The sequence below is a fragment of the Fukomys damarensis genome, unplaced genomic scaffold (assembly GCF_012274545.1).
Source record: "Fukomys damarensis isolate Sample0158 unplaced genomic scaffold, DMR_v1.0_HiC HiC_scaffold_25, whole genome shotgun sequence".
Taxonomy (NCBI): Eukaryota; Metazoa; Chordata; class Mammalia; order Rodentia; family Bathyergidae; genus Fukomys; species Fukomys damarensis.
In genome coordinates this window covers 33,950,926-33,972,181 of record NW_022900937.1, presented here as the reverse complement: position 1 = coordinate 33,972,181, position 21,256 = coordinate 33,950,926, and the positions used below count along the sequence as shown (strand labels likewise).

General features: G+C 46.5%; 1 protein-coding gene across 7 annotated transcripts in view; it reads right to left on the bottom strand.

The window, feature by feature from the left end:
* Window positions 1-7,414: 7,414 nt before the first annotated feature.
* Window positions 7,415-21,256, bottom strand: part of Dcdc2c (doublecortin domain containing 2C) — a 64,575-nt gene continuing 50,733 nt past the window's right edge. For 2 of the 7 annotated variants that reach the window (XR_781204.2, XR_781202.2), the window contains 2 exons: window positions 8,276-8,913; window positions 7,415-7,727 (listed from right to left, as the gene is read on the bottom strand). Coding sequence is in view for 2 of the 7 variants with exons in the window: in XM_010629113.2 (XP_010627415.1) it covers window positions 18,239-18,291 (53 nt within the window). In the remaining 5 variants the exon portion in view is untranslated. Of the gene's footprint in view, window positions 7,728-8,275; window positions 8,914-18,145; window positions 18,292-21,256 lie in introns of those variants that run through there. The other 5 variants (XM_010629114.2, XM_010629113.2, XR_781203.2 and 2 more) reach the window with 4 other exon arrangements.

Here is a 21,256-nt window from a genome sequence, read left to right as displayed (position 1 = left end):
TGCACGTGGAAGCCCGTCTGCTCTGTAATCACTATTTCTGAGTGAGTCTGTTGATTGAAAACGACTGCTCAACATCTTCACTGCCGGGGACTGTGCCATCACAGATGCGGGGTAAGCTGAGGGCACACACGAAGGCCCCTAGGTAATAAACAATGCGGATTCATGTCTTCCCGCGAAGCATCTCATTAGGACTTTTGCCCGAAAAGCTAAGCAGTCTATTCTTTCAACGGTTGCTCCATGGGAACACACAGAAGTCACCTAATAACTGCTTCCTAAAATTCAAGGAAGGGAAAATCGAGACAGCCAAGGCCCAGCTCTCCCTCTGGGTGCTGCCCCCCGCCCTCTGGGGTCGCCCCTTCCTGAGTGCCCACCAGAGGCCACCTCTGCCCCACTGCACGAAGCCGGCTGCTGCCGCTGCTGCCCCACCTGGGTCCCCGAGAACGACTTGGAGGCAGCCGTCCCGCAGCTGAGCCACCAAACTGCAGCACACGAGGAGGTCGGCGGGGACAGAGGGCTCTCTGCATCCTTTCCAAAGATTCCGTTTTTAGGGTACAGGGGACCCGCACTGCGGTTTTCAAAGACACCCACACTTGGGTGGCACCAGAATTCGGGGGTCAGGAAAATCAAGTTCCGATTGTTCCCTGAGCTTCTGCAGCAGCTGGAAAAGCACATCAGACGCGTCTATCGGGGCACTGAAGAATGTTTTCTGTGCTGAACGCTGGGATGAAACTGACAGGGACACAGCTCATCGTGTTGAAGCAACAGAGAAAAACACACTGAAAAGAAGCAAAACAACACAAAATATAGCTAAAACTCACGCGCAATAAGCAATTCATCCCCCACACACACCAAACTGGAACCCTGAGCAGAGCGGTTATTATTTTATTATTTATAACGACTGGGACTGAGCCAAAGGAGACTTGGCTGAGGTATCTGGGTTTCAGGCCATTTGTTTTCTGCTTTTATCATTAATCATTCTTCCTGCCAAACACTGCAGCTACGGAAACGCAGAGCGCTAGCTCACAGCTGTTCTGAGCATGAAGCCTCTGTACTGGCTGCGCCACGCATGCACAAACACAACACGGGTGCTGGTCCGCTCATTTCCCAGAAGGCCAGAGGACAGCGAGATGCATAGGGAGGGGCTCCCCTCATTTCCCAGAAGGCCAGAGGCCAGAGGATGTTTGGCTGGGGCCTCTGCAGTGAGGATAAGAGCTTCCATTCTGGTCCGCACCTACCAGTGCATGGCTTTGGGGTTGTGATGCAAATACCGCGTCTGTTTTCCATTTTCAAAGCCGCGAGGCCCTCCCTTCACCACATCGTGGATGGACCCCCTTGCTGATGGTGCCAACGGGAACAGTGTAGAAGACACTGTCCCCGGTACACCACGCACAGAGACGCGCCTGGCCACTCAGACCCATCCCACTGCCAGGACCTGCGTGGGCACCCCCCATGGCGGTGCTCATCTCAGAGGGACGGCCCAACATGACCGCGCAGGGGCTGCCGAGGCACGACCACGCTGACCTCGTAAGTGCTGGAGAGGTAAAGCAGACACCAGATTTGGAGGCTGACACACAAAAACACAACCGCAGTGTTAAATGCGTCACTTTTGTTGTTTTGCAGTGCAGGGCATTGACAGGGCCTTCACATTTTTTTGTTTTCTTTTCTTTTCTTTTCTTTTTTTTTTTTTTGAGACAAAGTCTATGTCATTAAGGTGCCCAAGCTGGACTGAAACTTGTGATTCTCCTCTCTCGGCCTCCCAGAGTGCTGGGATCACAGGCCTGTGCCTCCTCCATGCTCGGCTCCTCTGTATTTTTATACGGATTTCACAAAGAAATACTACTACTTCGGCATTTGGGATTAACGAAAATAGAGTATTAAAACTGATTGTGGGCCAGGGTTTTAGCTCAGTGGTGCTGCGGCCTGCCTCACAAGCACCAGGTCCTGAGTCTATCCCCAGTACCCGCCCCATCCGATTGTACCTGTTTCATTCCGTATGTTTTCATGAGGCCCCATCTTTCTACTTCCTGTTTTAGGTCATACTGGCAGTGCCTGAGCTCTGAAAACGCATTCTGTAAATCAGAGAGTCCTATAATTGTTAAATGTTGCTTAAATTTTCTAAGTTTTGATTACATTTCATTCAAAATTGGTGTAAGCTTTGGTCAAATTATGCAACGATAAAACCTTCAACTTTTGACATTGGATCACTTCTGCAATTACTGGAAACAGGCTGAACAGAGAAATTCATTGAAATTGTCTTACTCAGCACACCAAATGGTAAGAGCACACATGGATCGTGACCTTCTGCAACCTTACCTGGAAATACCTTGACTTATGAGAAGAAATTTTTGATAGAGCCATTTTTAATGGGATAAATTCTTATTTTATACCACAGAAGTGAGGAAAGTGAGAGGCCCTACAGAGTTTGGCAGCATATAAATTTAATAAAGTGTTAAAATACTAAAAACAAAAACAATTTCACTAAAAAAAATTTCTTTGGTGAGTTTGTATTCCAAAATTATTTGTCAAAGTCACCATGGTTGAATGCACAAAGACAGTAACTACTAAAAATATATGCCTGATAGACTTAGAATTTCAATATTCTAAAAAATAGAATTGAGGGCTGGGGATTTAGCTCAGCGGCTTGGTGGCCTGCCTTGCAAGCGCAAAGATCTGAGTTCAATCCCTGGTACCAAAAAAATAAAATAAAATAAAATAAAAATAAAAATAAAAAATAGAATTGAGAGTTTTCTCCATTTGGCAAAATGTACTTTGAGCTTACCAAATCCTTCAGCACTTCCAGAGAATATTTCCTCAATTATGAAATACAATACCATATCGAGACCTTCCCATTGAATATAAAATTTTCAACTTTATTAACAAAAACGATTATAAAAAATTAAAATAATGAGCTATTCCAAACATTTTTTTAATGCCAGGCATGGGATATTGCATAAAGATAATTTTAAGAATATAAGGAACACACATATGTACCAAGAATAATTATTTGGCTTTTTTGTTCCAATAATCAGTATTAAAAACTTGTTTTGCTTTAATGTGCATACATATTTTGTATTTTATATAAATGAGTGAATAGATCTTCAGATGCAGGGGTGGGATAAAATTAATCTAGTGGCCAGGAGTTCTGTCTCTCCTTCTCCCTTCCTCTCCTCCTCCTGCCTTCTCTCAAGGTTCACAGATTGTTTCTAGTCCACTTCCCACTGTCAGAAGTGGCCTGGTCCAGGCAGGCAGTCTCGCAGTCATCCTACCTGCTGGTTCAGTGGAGAAGGCTTTGGCTTTTCCTTTCTTCCCTCTACTCCTTGTGGAGAGAAGGAGGCTATGGGGTGTCCCTGTGACAAAGGGGCTGGTGGGAAAAGAGACCCCACAGCACCCCCAGGTGGATGGATGCGGGCACAGCTGTATGCATCCTGTGCTCTTGTGACCCAAAGAAGAGGGACACTGAAAACACATGGCAGGCGCAGCCCTGGGGAGACCCGCGTTCCTTCCATTGGCCAAGCACACATTGGAAACCACAGGGTAAGGACCACACTTGTCTTAATTACTTTTCTCATTACTGAGACAAAATACCCTACACCCAAAGTTCAAGGAAGAAAGGTTCCTTTCAACTCACAGTTTGTAGTGGTCTCAGTCCATAGTCGGCTGGCTCCAAGGCAGGGTGGAATGGCAGAGGCGCATCACAGAGGAGAAACAACTCATGGCATAGCAAGACAAGCAGAAGACAGTCAAGTAGGGGCACCAAGCAGAAGCAAGCAGCAGCAAACCCGTCTTTGTATTCTATCCAGGCTTCCCGCCCTGTGGGCAGTGCCATCCACATCCAGGATGGGGGAACCCTGAATTTCAGCATATCAGCCTCAGCATACCACTTGCCTCTGAAAAAAAACCCGCCTGTGACCACATTAGGCTTTGGGGGGACATCTAGACATAAGCCATAACAATGCCACCATATAAGTAATGAAGGCCCCTAAGTAAAAGGGGTCAAAATCAGCTCTTTCAAAGCTCCAGAAGCCAGGCGTGGTGGCGTATGCCTGTAATCTCAGCACTTGGGAGGCTGAGGCAGAAGAATCACCATGAGTCCCAGGCCAGCCTGGGCTACACAGTGAGATGATCCTGTCTCAAACAAAACAAAACAATAATGACAACAACAAAACTCTATAAATTGAAAGAGGAAAAAAAAGTAAACATAGAATGTAGCTATGAAAGAACACTTGCTCTAGACAAATACCCAAGCCTTGGCAAACTGACGTCTGAACCCGCCCTGGTCCAACCTCTGTCCTCAGTTGCTCATCAGCAGTTTTGAAAATGAGCTATCTGGTAAACACCCGGGCTGTGAAGGCTACCACTGACTCCCACCCCTGGGAGAAGCAGGAGGGGTCTGAGGCTCCCCAAAAGCTCATACCCAGAGCTCTGTCCCTCCTACCCATCGGGCAGTGCTGGGAGCAGCTGCCCACCCTGGGCTTGGCCCTGTGTGTGAGCAGCCCTGTTCGGCATTTGCCAAAAACAAGAGTAGCAACTGTCACACCACAGCTACCTAGTGTAGCAACACCTCAGCGCTGACCAAAACTTTCTGAGTTTTAGTCTTTAAAGAGAAACCAGGGGGTGAGACATTTGTAGAGGGCTTTGCAAAGTCCCGACATATTCCTGAGGGTTCATGTGGCCAGGAATAAGTGCAGAGCACAGAAAACATGTGCGAGAGTCCCTGAGGGGCTACCCATTCAGGAAGCAGAGGCTAAGGTAGAGCTGAAAACCTCTCACCGTATATCGGAGGTGGACACATGCTCAGAACCCTCAGGAAAGCCCGGAGACGCCGAGTCCAGACATTTAAGGATGCATCCATCCAGTCATCTCTTCACACCAAGCTCAGTAAACTCCAAATCCGAGATCTGCGCCCAGGCCTGTCACAATCAAACCCCCGAAAGATGAGAGGAGGGACCACAGCGGGAGGGAAGCTGAGTCTGCACACCCCAGGCCTGAGGTGTGACCCCCACTCTGAGAGCCCCACGAGTCTGGGAGCTCCAGGCAGAGAGACCCCGAAGGTCATTGCCATCATGACAGCAGTCGCAAACACCTGAGAGGTGGGACCCCTGCACAGTGATCTCTGATCTACAAGTGTTCCGCAGAATTTCATCTAAGAGGCTTTTGATTTCTGCCAGCCTTGGACAACTCCTCCTTCAGTGGGGGCACAGTTTCCTTTGCCGTATTTTCTTCCATATGAGAGAGAGATGTGTTTCCTGGGGTCTTTCTTCTGCTTTCTGCTGCTGGCTTCAGAAGCCCGGTGATGTTTTCAGACTCTGCTGATTTTGTTATGAACCCCTGTTGGGTTCTACTGTCCAATCCATAGTCTTATTTGATTCCCACCCTACATCCTTCCAGTTTGGCCTTATGGGAGTCTCCCATAGCAAAGGGTATAAAAGCAGTGTGTTTGGGTTCTGGCAAAGCATCTGTGATTCAAAGCAAATTCTGAACAATGGATGATGGTATGATTCCAACCAGGAAACATCTGCTCACCACTCCTTCGTTTAACCCAGGTTTGATTCAACCTGTTATTATCCCGCCCGCCCTCTCCCTGGAGCTCCCACTCTCTTTTCTTCCCATGGAGACCTGGCTGCATAAAATACCCATGTGTATTTTCCAGAGGCAAATATAAAATCTGGTTTCTTGCCTAAAATACTGTATCACCTTCACCTCGTCTAATAGTGCTTAACGTACCCTTTCCTGGCCTTCTCATTTTTGCATTTCTGACATCACATAATCCTTCATCTTTAGAGACGTCCTCCAGTACTTATTACTAAATCTTTATTAGTAACTAAGGAGTTTCGGACCCCAGTTACCTTACAATATGTCTCCTAGTCTTAGCTTTTAAAGCAATTTTAGAACTACCTAGTCAAAACTCCATTATTAAAATGTCTTAAGGTTGACATCTCATCTTCCCTTTGATATCTTCCTAAGCTGTCCTCTTAAAGTTATAAACTTTGTTCCTAAGAAATGTCTTCCACTTTCTGACTAATCATTTGTATCGTTCTGTCCAGTCTTTTTCACATCTCAAGATCCAACCTTTAAATGCATGCTTACCATAGCCCATTTTCCTTTAAGTTCATTTAAGCTGTTATCACATATCCTTTGCTTGCTCTCAAAATTTCTTCTACCCTTTCTTCACGCTCAATTACTAACTTCACTGTACCCCTTCAATAACGAGTTCGGAAGTAACCAAAAGAGATTCCCACCATCAACTCTTTGCTTTAAGAAAATAAAGAAGCAGTCTTTCCTCTTTGAATAATCTCTTTCCTACAAACACACACACAGAAACACACAGGCTTCACACTCTCATAAGGGAAAGAAGCAGTTTCAGTACATTTTAAAGTTATAGAAACATTCCTAAGAGCTGTCAAGTGCTTTCAAGCACTCTGGGTCTTCAGCCACTTGGTTGGGCTTAGAGAAGAAATTTCAACTTGACTCTGAGCTATAGCATTACTAAGGGCAGTGTGGGGAATTAACACAGCAACCTTGGGCAAGTCCAACACAGAAATTTACCTTGCAGGGGGAAAAGTTCACATTTAATTTTTTACAAAAGACCAGTTTGATTTAGAACATATAAACATGAGAGTGTAAAACTACTGCAACTCTAAAGTGTGGATCCTGGAACACACAAAACCCAACTATTTTTAAAAAGCAATGTGAGTTTTAGAACAGGATAGACAGTTGGCATCTGGGGTTAGATAAAAGCAAACTTTAATTCAGACCAATTTCTAAAACCCTTTTAAGCATCAGTAAAAAAATAAGATGAAACTATTAAGCCTGTTGCCAAGAAATGACTATTTTAACAATAACAACAATAAAAACACTCAGTTCTTAGCATAACAATGTTGTCTTTTTATGTTCTGTGTCTTGACATGTAATTCTCTGTGGTAAAAATTTTAATCTTGTTGATTGTACATGATTTTTTTTACAAAAATATAAAGGTTTATAACCAACAACTTCTTTAAATTTGACCAAAATGCAAACATAGAGATAAAAGCCACACTTATCTCAGCAAAACAACCTTCAAATGTCCAAAGATGAATACAGGGATCCAAAGACATATTTTGCTGAAATTATACTCTTTACCACTGAAACACTATTCAATCTTCTGTCCTTAGACTTGGAAACATATATAATGAAGACATATGGGTATTATTTTTGCTTTCATAAGTAAATAATAAATTATTCATAGCTCACACTGGATCTTTTTTCTTTCCTCTTTGGCAATCATTTGGGAGGTAAAAATGCTTTAACGCCTTAACTTCATGTATCTGAGTTCCTGTTTTCCCAAGAACTTTTAATTTGTGTAAAAACAAAACAATACCTTCCCATGCACATTCCAAAAAACAGATTAAAAATAAGAGGGAGAAATGGTCTGTGTGATTTCAAATTTCTCTACTTTTCTGAATGATCGCTGCAGGGCTTACAGATAAAGAACCACATTTCATTCTTTTAAATGTTTACTAAAAAGAATATCACCAGGCAAAGGAATCAGAGCAATGGACTAAACAGGTAAACGTTTCTTCTCAGCTTTTGACACAGCACATTACAGGGCATTAGTTTCACCTCCAACACGGTTCTCCTGCTGTTGCAATGTCCCCGTGCGAGATGCGGCCAGGTGGGTGAAGAAGAACTGGTGTCCTGTACATAGAAAGGTGCTTGGGCCGATGTGTTGGTTTCTACTCCCAGGGCATCTGAAAGACACAGAAGAACAGGTAACGGAAAATTTCTGCAAGCTATGATCTGGCGGGGTAGCACCCGCGCTTCTCGGGAGATGAGCCCCGTGTGGGTGCTGTGCTTGGCTGCAGGACAAGGTGAGGACCCAGGACCTGCGGCACCCGGTGACGGCCACCCGTGGGCACCGACGGACAGGCGGGAACTGAGGCAAAGCACGGTGCTGAACGAGTCTGAAGTTGGTGCCAGCGGCGACTGCATTGCAGGGGCTGTGAAAATGTCCTCTGCTGTCCTCCTGCCCCCCTCTGTTTCCTCCCCGCCGTGCCCCCAACCCAAGCTCCCACTGTGCTGACACCGTGGCCTTCTGCGAGGCAGAACAGCCGGTCACACGGGCTCCAGGGGGCAGGCGGAGCCCTAGGGCGGGTCAAAGCCTCAGAGCCACACCCCTCCCCTTCCAGCTGCACAGCCGGGCAATGCGGGGAGGAAATTCATCCTTTGAGCAGTTTTTTAAATTTAAGCCTGGCCCTCAAAACATGAAATTCACACTCTTAATATTCTATTGGCATACCTCTTTGGCTTAAAGTGAAACAAAAAGTATATCATTTTATTTTCATTTGTCTGTGATCCTTTGCAGCTTCGGAAGGTTGCCCCTCACAACACACAGCTGATGCTTTGTTTTCACGTTTTGTTTGTTTAATTGTCCCGGAGTCATCTGTGTCTAAGTTCACTGTCCCAAGGATAATGGCTCAGTAGACTCCTGCTGCTCAGGACTTTGTTCCTGGAAAAGTGCTTCAGAGGATAATTGTCCGAGAGGCTTTGGTGTTCCGGGATTTTGTTCTTGAGATGTATTTTCAGAGGACAATGATGCAGGAGATTGTGTTGTTGTTCTGGGTCTTTGCTCTTGAGATGGATTTTCAGAGGACAGTGGTTCAGGAGATTGTGGTGTTCTGGGTCTTTGTTCCTGAGATGTATTTTCAGAGGACAATGGTTCAGGAGATTGTGGTGTTCTGGGTCTTTGTTCCTGAGATATATTTTCAGAGGACAATGGTTCAGGAGATTGTGGTGTCTCAGATATTTGTTCGTCTTCCCTTGACTGTTCTTGTGTTGGCTTCTCCACTGGTGCTTGTCTTTGGGCTTCTATTTCTACTGGAGTTTCTTGTTGCACAGGTGTATTTTTTTCCTCTAGAATGTCATATTGTTCTTTTTCTTGTTTTCAGTAAACAAAATAAAGCAAAGTCACCATTAAACATAATAACCTGCTAACCAAATGAAATACATGACAAAAAGACAAACGTCATGACTATATCAGTGACTGAGTAGTACCTGATTCTCTAGAAACTTTTACACAGTGTATTACAATATTCTTTTGAATGTTACCCCTTCTACTCTCATGTAGAAACATGGAACCCAGAAAAAAGCATAAAATAGGATGAGCATGGTATCAGAGAAACAGGACTAAAAGATAGGTTACTTGATTCTAATCCAGTAATTGTTTAAAAATTGAAAAGCCACGGGAAAAGACTTGCTTTTTCTCTGAGCCCCTGAGATAGGGAAGGCACTTTGTTTTGTTTTTGTTTTTGGAGGCAGGGATTGAACTCAGGACCTTGGGCTTCCCAGGCAGGTATGACAGTGCTGAGCTAACTCCCTGTCCCTGGAAGGCACTTTTATTAAGATTAAAAAGGAAGAAATCAGAAGACAGGAGAATCCAGAACCAGCATTTTCCAGAACAGACACCAAAACACTGAAGGCAACCTTCAGGGCTCAGGAAGAATATGTGTGCCTCACAGATCCACCTGCTCTTTTTCACTATTATTAAAGGCAGGAGGACAAAGTTATTGTGTCTTTCTATATAAATCAGTGGCCTAGGGTTCAGATTTAAAGAAAGGTAACTGATAGAACTTTTTTTAGCTCTGAGTAGTGATCCCTTGTTAAATTCATGAATACTTTTGGTAGCAGATCAGTCCTGTTTCTTTATGAGGCAGGTGCAGTGCCACTGCACTAAATCCCCAGCCCAGATCAGTCCTATTTCTGATGTTCAACCCATCCAGAAGTGAAAGGCCATGAGTTGAGTCCATGGGTCTCACAGTAACCACAGCATGGGGAGAAGCACGAAAGCAGAGAAGAAACATGATGCAATTCACTAGGATGTTACACCTCATTTAAACTGGTTCAGGGCCCTTCAAGTTCAGTGCCTCAGTTTCTCACTACTAATGACCTAGAGAACTGTCATTAGCACCCAGCAAGGAAGTGTCAGCTGTAAAATTCTTGAAGGTAATCAAGGCAATGGAGAACATTTCCAGCAAGAAGCAAAAGTGAACTGCACATAGAAAAAAAGTCAGAGTTTTTGAGACTGCTTTTGTGGTTTGGATGAGCTGGTCCTTTAAATGGTACTGAGTAGAACTGCTAGATGGGGCCAGGGTTCACCGTGTAAGTCACAGCTTTATTCCAAGCATTGGTAATTTATGAGCTCTAATCTACTTTATCCAGTCTGAGAACATTATAATTAATTACCACCTGGAAGAGATAAATTCAGGAATGAGTTGAAAGAAACTATTTGTGTTCATACCAGATCAGTGAGACAAGATTCAAAAGCCCAAGCTGTGGGGATGCATGCCTGTAATCCTCACACTTGGGAGGCTGAGGCAGGAGAATCAGGAGTTCACGGCCAGCCTAAACTGAAAACCAAAACAAACACTGAGAAGCTAGTGTACAGAATTAGCTGTTCAGAATTCAGAAGGGGACATTTGTTTTAACTTTCTGATGTATTAGCAAGAATGGACGTTACTGCGATGTTTGGGAAGAAGGGAGAAGTTTTTCCCTTATGCACTTGTATATGAAGATGGTTTATATGACACAATACAAAACTTTTAAACAAAAGAAAAGAATATTCGTGCTTGCCTTCCCCATGTCAAACCACAGTACTAATGCCAAGACCACCCGTACTCGGGTGAGGCCCACTGGGCAGAACATCCGAAGACCCCTCCTTGATACCCATTTCCTTTCAGGTTCCTACGTCTGACTTCATGGTTGTCTCCAGATAGCTGTCACCTCCTGTGTGGCCTCTCGGTCTGGGTCCCAGCTTCACTGACCGGGGAAGAGAATCCAGTGAGAGTCCTTCATGCTCTCTGACCTTCCCCAGACCCCTGGCCATCCAGCAACAAGTTAAACCGTGTGTTTGATCTCACAGACCCCTGCTTGCCACTGACTAGTGACAGTGACCAAACTCCTCAGAGAGACAAGAGCATGGTTTGGCAGAGCTGCTGATGCTGGGGCTTGGCCCGAAGCTGGGGTGTGAGGGGCAGCATCACAACACCAAGGTCCCAGGTGGAACAGAGGGCGACAGCTAAGAAAGCCCCAGCCCACTGCACTTTCTGAGCTCTCAGAGACCGGTGTGGACAGAGGCCCTGAGACACGGGCTTGACGCTCTGTACGCCACCCTGCCTCTCTAGCAGACACCAGGACCTTGGGAGCTGACTGCTCCCTGTTTCCTTCCTGTCTGTGTGCTCTTACACACACACACACAAACACACACACACACACACACACACACACACACACACACTCTAGCCTTCAAAGGCAAACTCTGTCTCTGCAAAGCCACTGTCACTGTTCCACACATCCATGCACCTCGATTCCCATGCCCACTGTCCGCCTGGCCAGTTCCTGCTCACCCTGCTCAGTTCTGCTCCATAACAAAGCCCACAACCCTGCAGCCCCTTTCCTCATCCAGCCGGTCACTCTGTTGCCGTGCCTGTCCAAGCCCCCAATCCTTCCCTTTAACACACCCCACATCAGACTCCTGCTCTGCCCACATGGCCCTGCCTCCAGTGCCCATGAGGCCACAGACGAGAGCAGAGCTTAGCCACACACACACAGAGAGCAGGGTAGGTACCGCCCTGACCATGGACCCCTCTCCATGATGATCCCGGCTTCCAAGGAGTGGAAACCACAAGTGAGTCTCCTTCTCAGACCACTCTCAGACACATCACCTTCACTTCCCAGGCTTCAGTGAACCCTTTTGTGAAAAGCAAGGATAAAAATAAGGACCTTTAGGAACCACGGGACTATGGCGGTAAGGCGTTAAAGTGTATTGTGAAGAGGGAAACTGGCACATACAAGGGCTGTAGCTCTGCCCCATAAAAACTTCAGTGGCAAGGGCCAGGGATTTAGCTCAGTGGTTCCACCGTCTGGCTTGCAAGTGCAAGGGCCTGAGTTCTATCCCTGGTACCAAAAAAAACCAACAAAACAAAAACAAAAACTTCAGTGACAGTGAAAAAGGGTGTCTATAGAAGAAAAAATAAACGTGGTCGCATGTAACACAAGACTACCGGCCAAGCAGTCCAGGATTACCCAGACCAAGCACTCTGGGGGCCAAAACTGTCCCTCAGGACAAAGTGACACTAGGAGAAGGTGCCAGCTGCTCCTGTCTGCCCGCTGCCTCAGCATCCTCTGCACCCCGCATCCCCAGCTTACCCCTCCTGTACCCCCTGCTCCCCACAGGCAGGCATCTGTCTCCCCTTGAGCACGGGAGCACAGGGGCTGGGTCTCCCTCATCTTCATTTCTCAGGTACCCAAAAGGCACACGTGGGAAACTCAGAGAATGTCTGATACATGAGAGAATCGGGGACTGAAGACAGAAGGGACCGGCACTGCCCTAGTACTATGTATGCACAGCGTTCCTAGAACCTCGCGAAACAGAATGGGCAAAACTCGTAGTAGAATTAAGGTGTTAAAATGTGTTTCTATGAACAATATACTAATATAACACATAATGCAAATTGTATAAAATAGCAACATAATATTTGGGCTATATTACTACATGTTAAAATGCAGTTTCAAGGCCAGGGATTTAGCTCAGTGGTTCTGCTGCCTGCCTCGCAAGTGCAAGGTCCTGAGTTTGATCCCCAGCACCAAAAAAATAAAAATAAAATGCAGCTTCAAAATTCCCAAGTTCACCTAGCCTTTTAAATCTGCTCACCAATGAGCCATTGCTATTGAGTTCCTTGAATTCTGTGTACTTTTTGTGTGTTTGGTTGGTTTTTTGTTCGTTTCTTTGAGACAAGGTCTCCTTCTGTAGGTCAGGCTGGCCCTGAACTCACTATGCAGCCCAGGCAGGCCTTGAAGTTACAGTGATCCTCCTGCCTCAGCCTCCTGAGTGCTGGGATTATAGGCGTGCACCACCACACCCAGTTTGTGCTTTTTTTTTTCCTTCTAGAACTCAACACATAGCCCAACTGTCTTCCAACCTACTTGCAGGGCACCCAGCAATGCCTGTGCTCTTCCAAAGCCTCCTGTCTGAAATCTCCTGAAATTGCTAGTTTCAGGAACTTTCTTGTTCCCATCTTTATAAAACATTATAAGGGTAAGTGGAGTGAAATGTTAAAGTTGAACAATAAAAGATCTGCCTAAAAGCAACTACTAATTTGACAGGTTATTCACCACTGAGTAAGTGGAAATATTCATCTGTCAGCTGCCCTAAAAACTGCCATGGAAAAGGTGTAACAGGCTCCACATAGTCCATTCAAAACCAAAAAACCCTCGTGGGAGGCCACCAGGGACACAGATGCCCAGATCAGGCCAGGAATAAAGTGGACACATTGTGACATTCCCCGTAGGCATTCACAGGTGTGGAGAGAGTAGATGTGGAGAAGCCTCCAGAGCCTAAGCCATCACAGACCCGCAGACAGAATGCACGACACATGCTCCTACCAGCAAGCAGAACCACTTTTTTATTCTTGTTGAGGTTCTGGAGAGATGCTAAAAAGAGAAAAATCCAAACATGAGTTAACTGGCCAAAGGGTTCCTAAGTGGTGAGATTTTAATGTAAATTCTACAGCTAAAAGAATCGCTGGGATGGGACCATTCTAGTTCAGAAAGAAGTCAGGGCCAATTGTTGGCCCTGTTAAAAATATAATCATGGTTTTATGATGCACAAATCCACGCCAACAATACTGTGCTTCCTGAGACTACAGGGCAACTGGGGACGTTGATCGTCCTACTTTTCTGCCGCACAGAGAAAAGCAGATTTTACTTGAATTCGTTATTTCTGTATTTATCTTAGCTTCACAGAAGAGGCTGGTGTGGCATTTCCTCCACTGCCCTGGATTCAGCAGGGCACAGGGTCCCTCTGACTGGTTGCCGGATGGAGTCCACAATTAGAAAATGTCAACTTGCCATGGTTTAAACAGCAGCTGCTTCAGGAAACCTCAACATGAAACGGCAGCGGAAGTCAAATACTCCCTCTATCTAAAGCAAGAAAACGAAAACTAGAGTGTGTACCTCTCACCGACACCTGCCACAACCAATGCCACTGAGTACATGGGTGTGGCCCAGATCCACGCAACAGTGGCCTTGTGCAGATGTGCACCTGCACCTTGTGTCCATCCGATGGCCCTGACTTCATTTCAGGGGTTGGGAAGAGTTCACCAAGCCAGGTAGAGACATTAAGCCCATTCTTTCTGTTCCTACATGCATCTGGGAGTCCATCGGGACCCTGAACTCAGAAGCCACAAAATCAAACCAACGCTGCCCACAGACCTGACACCCGCAGGTCCCTGAGGCAGGGATCAGAGAGGCCAGCAGGACAGCAGGCTGCAGATTCTTCCCCTGCCTACGGCCAGAGCTGGGGAACTCTGAAGACTGGAGCAGAGTGGGAATGCCAACTGCTGTAGTACAGCAGCATCGAAGTCAGAGTGGGGGATCCCTCAGAGAACTAAAACTAGAAATCCCACCTGGCTCAGTAGTGTCTTCCCTAGCATCAAAGACATCAGGTGACAGTGATGTAGGCACACCCATGCTCGTAGCAGCACAATTCCTAATAGCTACATCTTAGAAGTGGCCTATATGCCCATCAATAGATGAGTGGATAAAGGAAATGTGCTGTTATACACAATGGAAGGCTGGGGATGTGGCTCAGTGGACCCACGCCTGCCTGGCAAGTGCAAGGTCCTGAGTTCAATCCCTGGTACTGCCAAAAAAAAAAAAAAAAAAAAAAAGTATATCCAATGGAGTACTGCTCAGCTTCACAGCAGAGGCTGTGAAGAAAGATAAATTTGAGATGCACATAGGAATATGGATATATCTGGAAAATGTAATAATATTAAGTGAAATAAATCAGAGACCTACAAGTTTAAACACCACATGATAGCTCTCATTTGAGTGAGGCAAAGTACAAATAAAGAGCAAAATAAAGGAATGATAGAAGGGATCAGAAAGGCCAGATTTTTTGCAAATGGGAAAGGATCCCAGAGATCAAGGGCGAGGGAGAAGGTAAGTACCAAACCCCACAATGAGTGAACATTTTAGTCACAAACATGAACTAAAAACAGTAAGATCAACAATAAGAGTGACAATGGGGAGAGTGGATTTAGAGACAGAAGGAGGGAGGAGGGTAGAAAGGGGAAGGGGATTGAAAAGTACCCAGCTGTGTTATGTGCCTGCACCTACTTCCCACAGTGAAGGTAAACTTGCTGGACAACTGCCAACATGTATTTGTACCATAACATTTTTTAAATAAATGCACAAATATAACATAAATTCAAAACATAAAGAGAACAAGTAGTAAATTTGGAATGAAGGTGAGCTTTGATTACAGCCAAGTGAAGTCAGAGGCCACCAAGGACAGGTGTGCCCCACAGCTGGCCAGCCAGGAAACCGCTGCCGGCATCCACAGAGAAGCAACTCGCCCTGCACTGGACATGAAGGCAGCCCAGGTGTGAGCAGAGCGTGGATTCAACACTTACTTTAAAACCTACACTCTTATTTGCACTTGTTTTGTGGGTCCTATAACACCCAGAAGCTTCAAGTTATGAATTAAGGCATCAGGCTCAGATGTGTGGCTAGAAATCTAGGGGCTGGGGATTTAGCTCAGTGGTTCCACCATCTCCCACGCAAGCACAAGGTCCCACGTTCAATCTCCAGTACCAAAAAAAGATAGGATGGAAGGAAGGGAGGGAGGGAGGGAGGGAGGGAGAGAGGGAGGAAGGAAAGAAAGAGAAAGAAAGAAAGAAAATCCGCAGAGTTGGTTGCAATTCTGCTGAGTGGATGAGAATTCAGGAGCCCGAGTTTACATAGCACTTGATTTTTTTTTAATATGGTAGCTATTATATTACCTAGGCAACTGATTTCTCGGTGAGCTCGAACGTCCTTCAACAAATCAGGACAGACATTTACCGAGTCCTTACAGGGAATTGCAGCTACATCAGAAAGCAGCTTGCATTCACTAAATCTTTGCCAGTGGTATGAACACACTCTTGACCAACCAGGCCCTAATTCACTCTCCTGCAACTGCACCAGTATTGTATTCTTAGAACACTTTCATTTTCTATATTCAAAAATGCTCATCATAGAAGTTAGAAAATAGATAGTGGTACAATTTATAATAGCTGAATCTTGGAAGCAGCCTATATGTCCATCAACAGATGAATGGATAAAGAAAGTGTGGGTATTTATACACAGTGGAGTACTACTCTGCCATAAAGAAGGGTAAGTTTGGGTCATTTATAGGGAAATGGATGCATCTTGAGACCATAATGTTAAGTGAAACAAATCAGACACATGGGCTTAAATGTCACATGGTTTCTCTTAAATGAGAAACCTAAATTATAAATTTTTAAAAGATAATAGGAAGTAGGTACACCTTTTGCAAATGGGAAGGGGAATAAGAGGCAGAGAGAGAGGAAAGAAAGAAGAGAAAAGGGATTGAAAAAAGAAATAGAGCTTCTGCAAAAGGAAACAAGAGTAACAGAAAGCAGGCAAGGGGGAAGAATTAAGATATGCTATGTACATGTGCAAACACCCCACAAGAAATGTAATCATTACGTGCTGTAAACACATACTAGTAAAAAAAAGTTAGAAAACAGAGCAAAGTAAAATAAACAGAAATAAATATAAAATCGTCAAGCCACCACTTATTATTATAACGTTATGACATAAATTAAATCCACCAATGCGGAAAAGAAACAACCCTGACTTTATAGGCTTATAGTCCACTTGTAGCCTGCTGTGCAAGAGCTCTATATGCGTTTCAGATTTTCAGTACATATTCAGGGATGGGGATGTAGCTTAGCGGTAGAGCACATGCCCAGCATGTGTGAGGCCCTGGGTTCATCCCCAGCCCCAGGGAAGAAACACTGGTTGGTGTCCTCATCCCATTCAGAGATGCCTTAAGGGGTCGTGATGGGGAGTGACAGGGAGGAGCTGGAGCCAGAGCAGGGGTTGCAGGGCCTGGTGCTGCCGTCAGAGTCTGCAGGTGTCATCTCCTCAGAGGTGGACGCTGGGGTCCAGTCTGGCCCTGCGAACTTCAAAGAGGCGGAGGATTTGGGAAGGAATAAGAGATAAAGGTCCAACAACAGCCATGGGGAGTAAGGAGGATCCCAAACCCACTACCAAGCTCAGCAGGAGGAGCTGTGGAAGGGGAAAGAGAAGGAGGGATAAGGAGAGGAAGAAATGGAAGAAGAGGAGATGGAGAAAAAGATGGGAGGAGGAGGGCAGAGAGGGCGGAAGCAGCAGAAGAGAGGAAAGGCGGCCCTTCAGCAGGACCTCAGCACATGAATCGGAACAGAGGGCAGAGCACAGGGAGGCTCCCGCCGGACAGAGCTGAGTGAAGGGCCACTTCCGGCCATTCGGGGTTCTCACTTCCGGTGCACCCAGAGGCTGCGCCCTGCGACACCATTTCCAGAGAGGAGTGATTCACACAGACACACCGGAGCAGGGACAGAGCTGACAGTGGAGCCAGACCCAGTCTCCACACCAGCCTGAGATACCAGCGAGGCTCTCGGTGCACAGCCACGCGCCTGTGAGCCACACTTTGCTTCTCCTGTTTCAGTTCTCAAATCTCTTAAGAGCAGTCGCCAGCTAAGTAACACCTCGACATCCACCTGGCGACTTCTCCACATGCTTCCGCACTCCGTGTCCTTGGCAACCAGGAAGGCAGAGAGGCTCTCTGCTGATGAGGGAAGCTGCCCTACAGACACATCCGCAGTCACCACCAAGAAACGATTTCACAAATCCATGAAAGGTCACACAAGATTATTTACCGCAGCACACAGGAGGAAGGGTCCTGCACATCACACACCGTGCAGGAAATGAGTCAGTTCTGCTCCCAAAGAGGGCAGCGCAAATTGAGATTCTCAGGAAAGGTTTCTGGTTAGTGGCAAGGAAAACATCTAAGGAGAAAGCACGCGTAATGACTTTTCTCTGGAACCATTTCCATCTTTTTCCTTCTGAAGGCAAAGGCTCCAGGCTCAAAGCTCAGAGGACTCCCAGGCAAGGCACACTCAGAGTCCACAGTGACCCGCAGGCCCTGGCCTAGGCTGTCCTCAGCACTCCGTGCAGCTACCACGACCTCCACACGTCACCAGTAAGGGTGGGGAACACGGGAGAGCAGACCCTCCCCGATGCCCGAGTCAAGACCAGAGGGCGCGTGGGCCTCGCTTACCCACGACCACATGGGGCCCCTGCAGCCAGCCCGCGCTGACACATCCCCTCCAGAGCAGGTCCAGAGCCACTGCCAGGTCTTTGGGGTGCAGGGTCAGGGCTCGCTCTTCTCTGTGCCATGCCGGTGTCCTAAGCATCGTTTTATACCTGAGCAAGAGATCACAGAACATCGCTGAATGGACCTGCCAGAAATCACAATCAAAAAACAATAAATTCCACCAATAGAAACTCAAGAGTTCACAGAGTCAAAAGAAAGACCAGCCAGCTCAGGGGTAACCTGCCAAGTACCCGGAGCTCCACACAGATGCCCTCAGGGACACAGGCTCTTCTCAGCAGACAGATCAGAGCCTGGAGCCTTGGGCCCATGGACACTGGGCTCACTGCGGATGGAAGGGCGTCTATCCAGCAAGTCACTACAGAGCTACCACTCTTCCCACACACCAGGGCTGCCCTCTCAGGCTCCACTAAACTGGCCTGGCAGCATCTGTCAGCATCTCTGTAGCAAAGGGGCCACTACGCCCTCTAGCTGCAGGGAGGACTCAACACTATGTGCAAGTGACTCATAGGCTCCCAAGAGCCTCCTGATAAGAAGAAAAATGGGGGGGTAGGGCTCTTAAAAGGCCCAGCTGGGGAAGTGCACTGCAGCCAGCGGGTCTCTGTTCTCTGGGCAGTTGCTCTCACAAAAATGGTGAAAAAGTAGGGGGAATGAGCAGAAGCCTCATTCCAGAAAGTTTCAAAGACATAAAAAGAGAATTGAAAAACAGCCATTGTGGTGCACGCTGCTGCTGTATGTGTGAAGGACACAAGACTGTGACACAGCATGGAGAAGAAGCCCTAGAGGCCAGAGGCACTGTGGACCCCAACTGTCACCTATGCTCACTGGGCTCGGAAGGACACTGAAGAACAGATCATCACAAAGCCAAGCTCACGCGCGAGCATCAAAAATGGGGAAAATTCACTTTTTAACCTTAGCTACCGGGTTGGCTAACATCATAGAATCCATACACACACATGGTGAAGCCTTACAGAATGAGAATCGGGCCTGAAGAGGCTCCATCTCAGCATTCTGCCCTCTCAGTACACAAAGGGATGAAAACGTGAGAGGATGCAACTACAGGAGAGCAGTCACCACACTGCATGTCACAGCTTGTCCATGCGGCCTGGCCTAGGAAACTGAGAACACTTGGAAGCCAAGCAAGTTAAAACAACTGTGCAAGAAAAACCAGTCCTTTTTTGTTTGTTTGTTTGTTTTATCCTTAGCCTTTGACTACCCCCTCTGCTTCCTAAATTCTCCCCCCTACAAAAAAAAAAATAATAATAATAACTGCAATAAAACAAGGCCAAGAATTATTCCCAGTGAACTAAAGAAAACTTATTACTGCCTCCAATTAGGCTTCAGGGATTTCAAATTGCTTCCCTCTCCCTGAAAAATCAAAGCTTGCAGACGTGCAGGGTCTATGAAAGGCCAAGGTGGTCTGCAAACAAAAGCCAGAACCTGTGAGAATCTCAGGACTGTCAGCACCTGCCTCTCCAGAACAGGTTAGGGATGGGGTGGCCAACAACCAGAGTCACTCAATAAGAAGGCAGCAGTTTTAAGTAAGGTGTGGAATGGGTTTGTTCTCTCCTCCCAGATAAAGCTTAGACTGGACCACCATTTCTGGAAGCTTAAGATTGGCTGTTGAACATCAGCAGCCCATCGAATGTGCCCCAATGAAGCACATGCCTTTCTTCGAGGTCTTGAAGGCTGTAGTTGAACTAAGAGCTGTGGGTACTAAGAGCAAAGGGCTGGGGCACTCGGAAAGGGGGTGCAGGACTCCCCTAACACCCGACACCATGGGGACCCACAGAGCCATGCTGGTGGGTACCACCAGAGGGAGAAGAGGTGGATTCGCCTGGACTCCTGCTGAATGTCCTCTGACCTTTGTTGCCTAGAACAAAGCAGCTCACCACTTTCCCCTCTGTAAACAAGAGTGACCACCTGACAAGGTCGATATCACAACAGTGAAAACCAAAAGGAAATGGCTATGAAGAAACGTTATCAATTCTGCACATTTTTAAATGTCACCAGAGCAGCTGTTTCAATGCGTGCTTTCCTTGGAATCCAGGAAAGAATGGAGAATCGATGCTTAGAAGGGCAACCCCAGAGGAGGGCCAGGACAGGTGGAAGGGGAAGACAGCTCAACTTAGCAGGGAGCTGTCTGCCTTGAGGCACAGGGTTGCCTGCAGACAGCCCTCAGGTAAAAACCAGATACAGTAAGAAAGGGAGGCAGAATGGACTCTAGGAGACTTACATGTGCTGCCCGATTGGTCCTTTACTGGTCACCAGTGGTGCTCAAAGGAGCAGAGGTACTTCTCCAAAGGGAAGCCAATCCCACCTTCATATTTTAATATCTGGGGCATCCACTTTATAAAAATCTTTTCTTGAAAACAACAAAAAAAAAGCTTCTCTGATAAACTGTTGGTACTCATCACTCAGAAGGGTGATTTTTCTTTGTTACCAGGGAGTGTAGAAAACCAAAGGCAAACGCCCCCAGCATGGAAAAGTCTTCCAGCACTGACTGGTGGAATGCAATTATAATAAAACTGTGAAATGAAAACCCAAAATAGTGCACTGTGTCACGCAGTGTCTCCGGTAAGCCTGAGTCTCTCCAGCTACCTTCTCCTCTCAGTCCACACAAGAGCAAGACTGAGAAAGGTCACCAAGAGCTCTCGCTGTCACCTTGACCCCTGAAGTAACGGTACCAATCCTCATGGCCCAAGTGCCACCTCCACTGCACACGCAGCCACTGCCCTTTCTGCCACGCAGTGTCCAAGACCTAGTACTCTCTGCTCCCACTGATGACCTTCCAGATACTCTTGGGGATTTCTTCCTCCAAGGTTCCCCTCAGTCTAACTCAAGCTTGTTTGGATCACGTGCAGATGCTAAAAACAGTCAGTAATGCAGTGTGACCCTTGCTCACAAACAGGGGACATTTTTGCCAAGCATCTGCCTGAGCAGAGTCTGTTTTAATACTGTCCTATCTCAGGCTCCTCCCCCTCATGCTAGTATATCACACTAGAAAGCCACACGTGAAAAAACCTTGGTCAACTGCTTTTTATCCTACAAATGCTA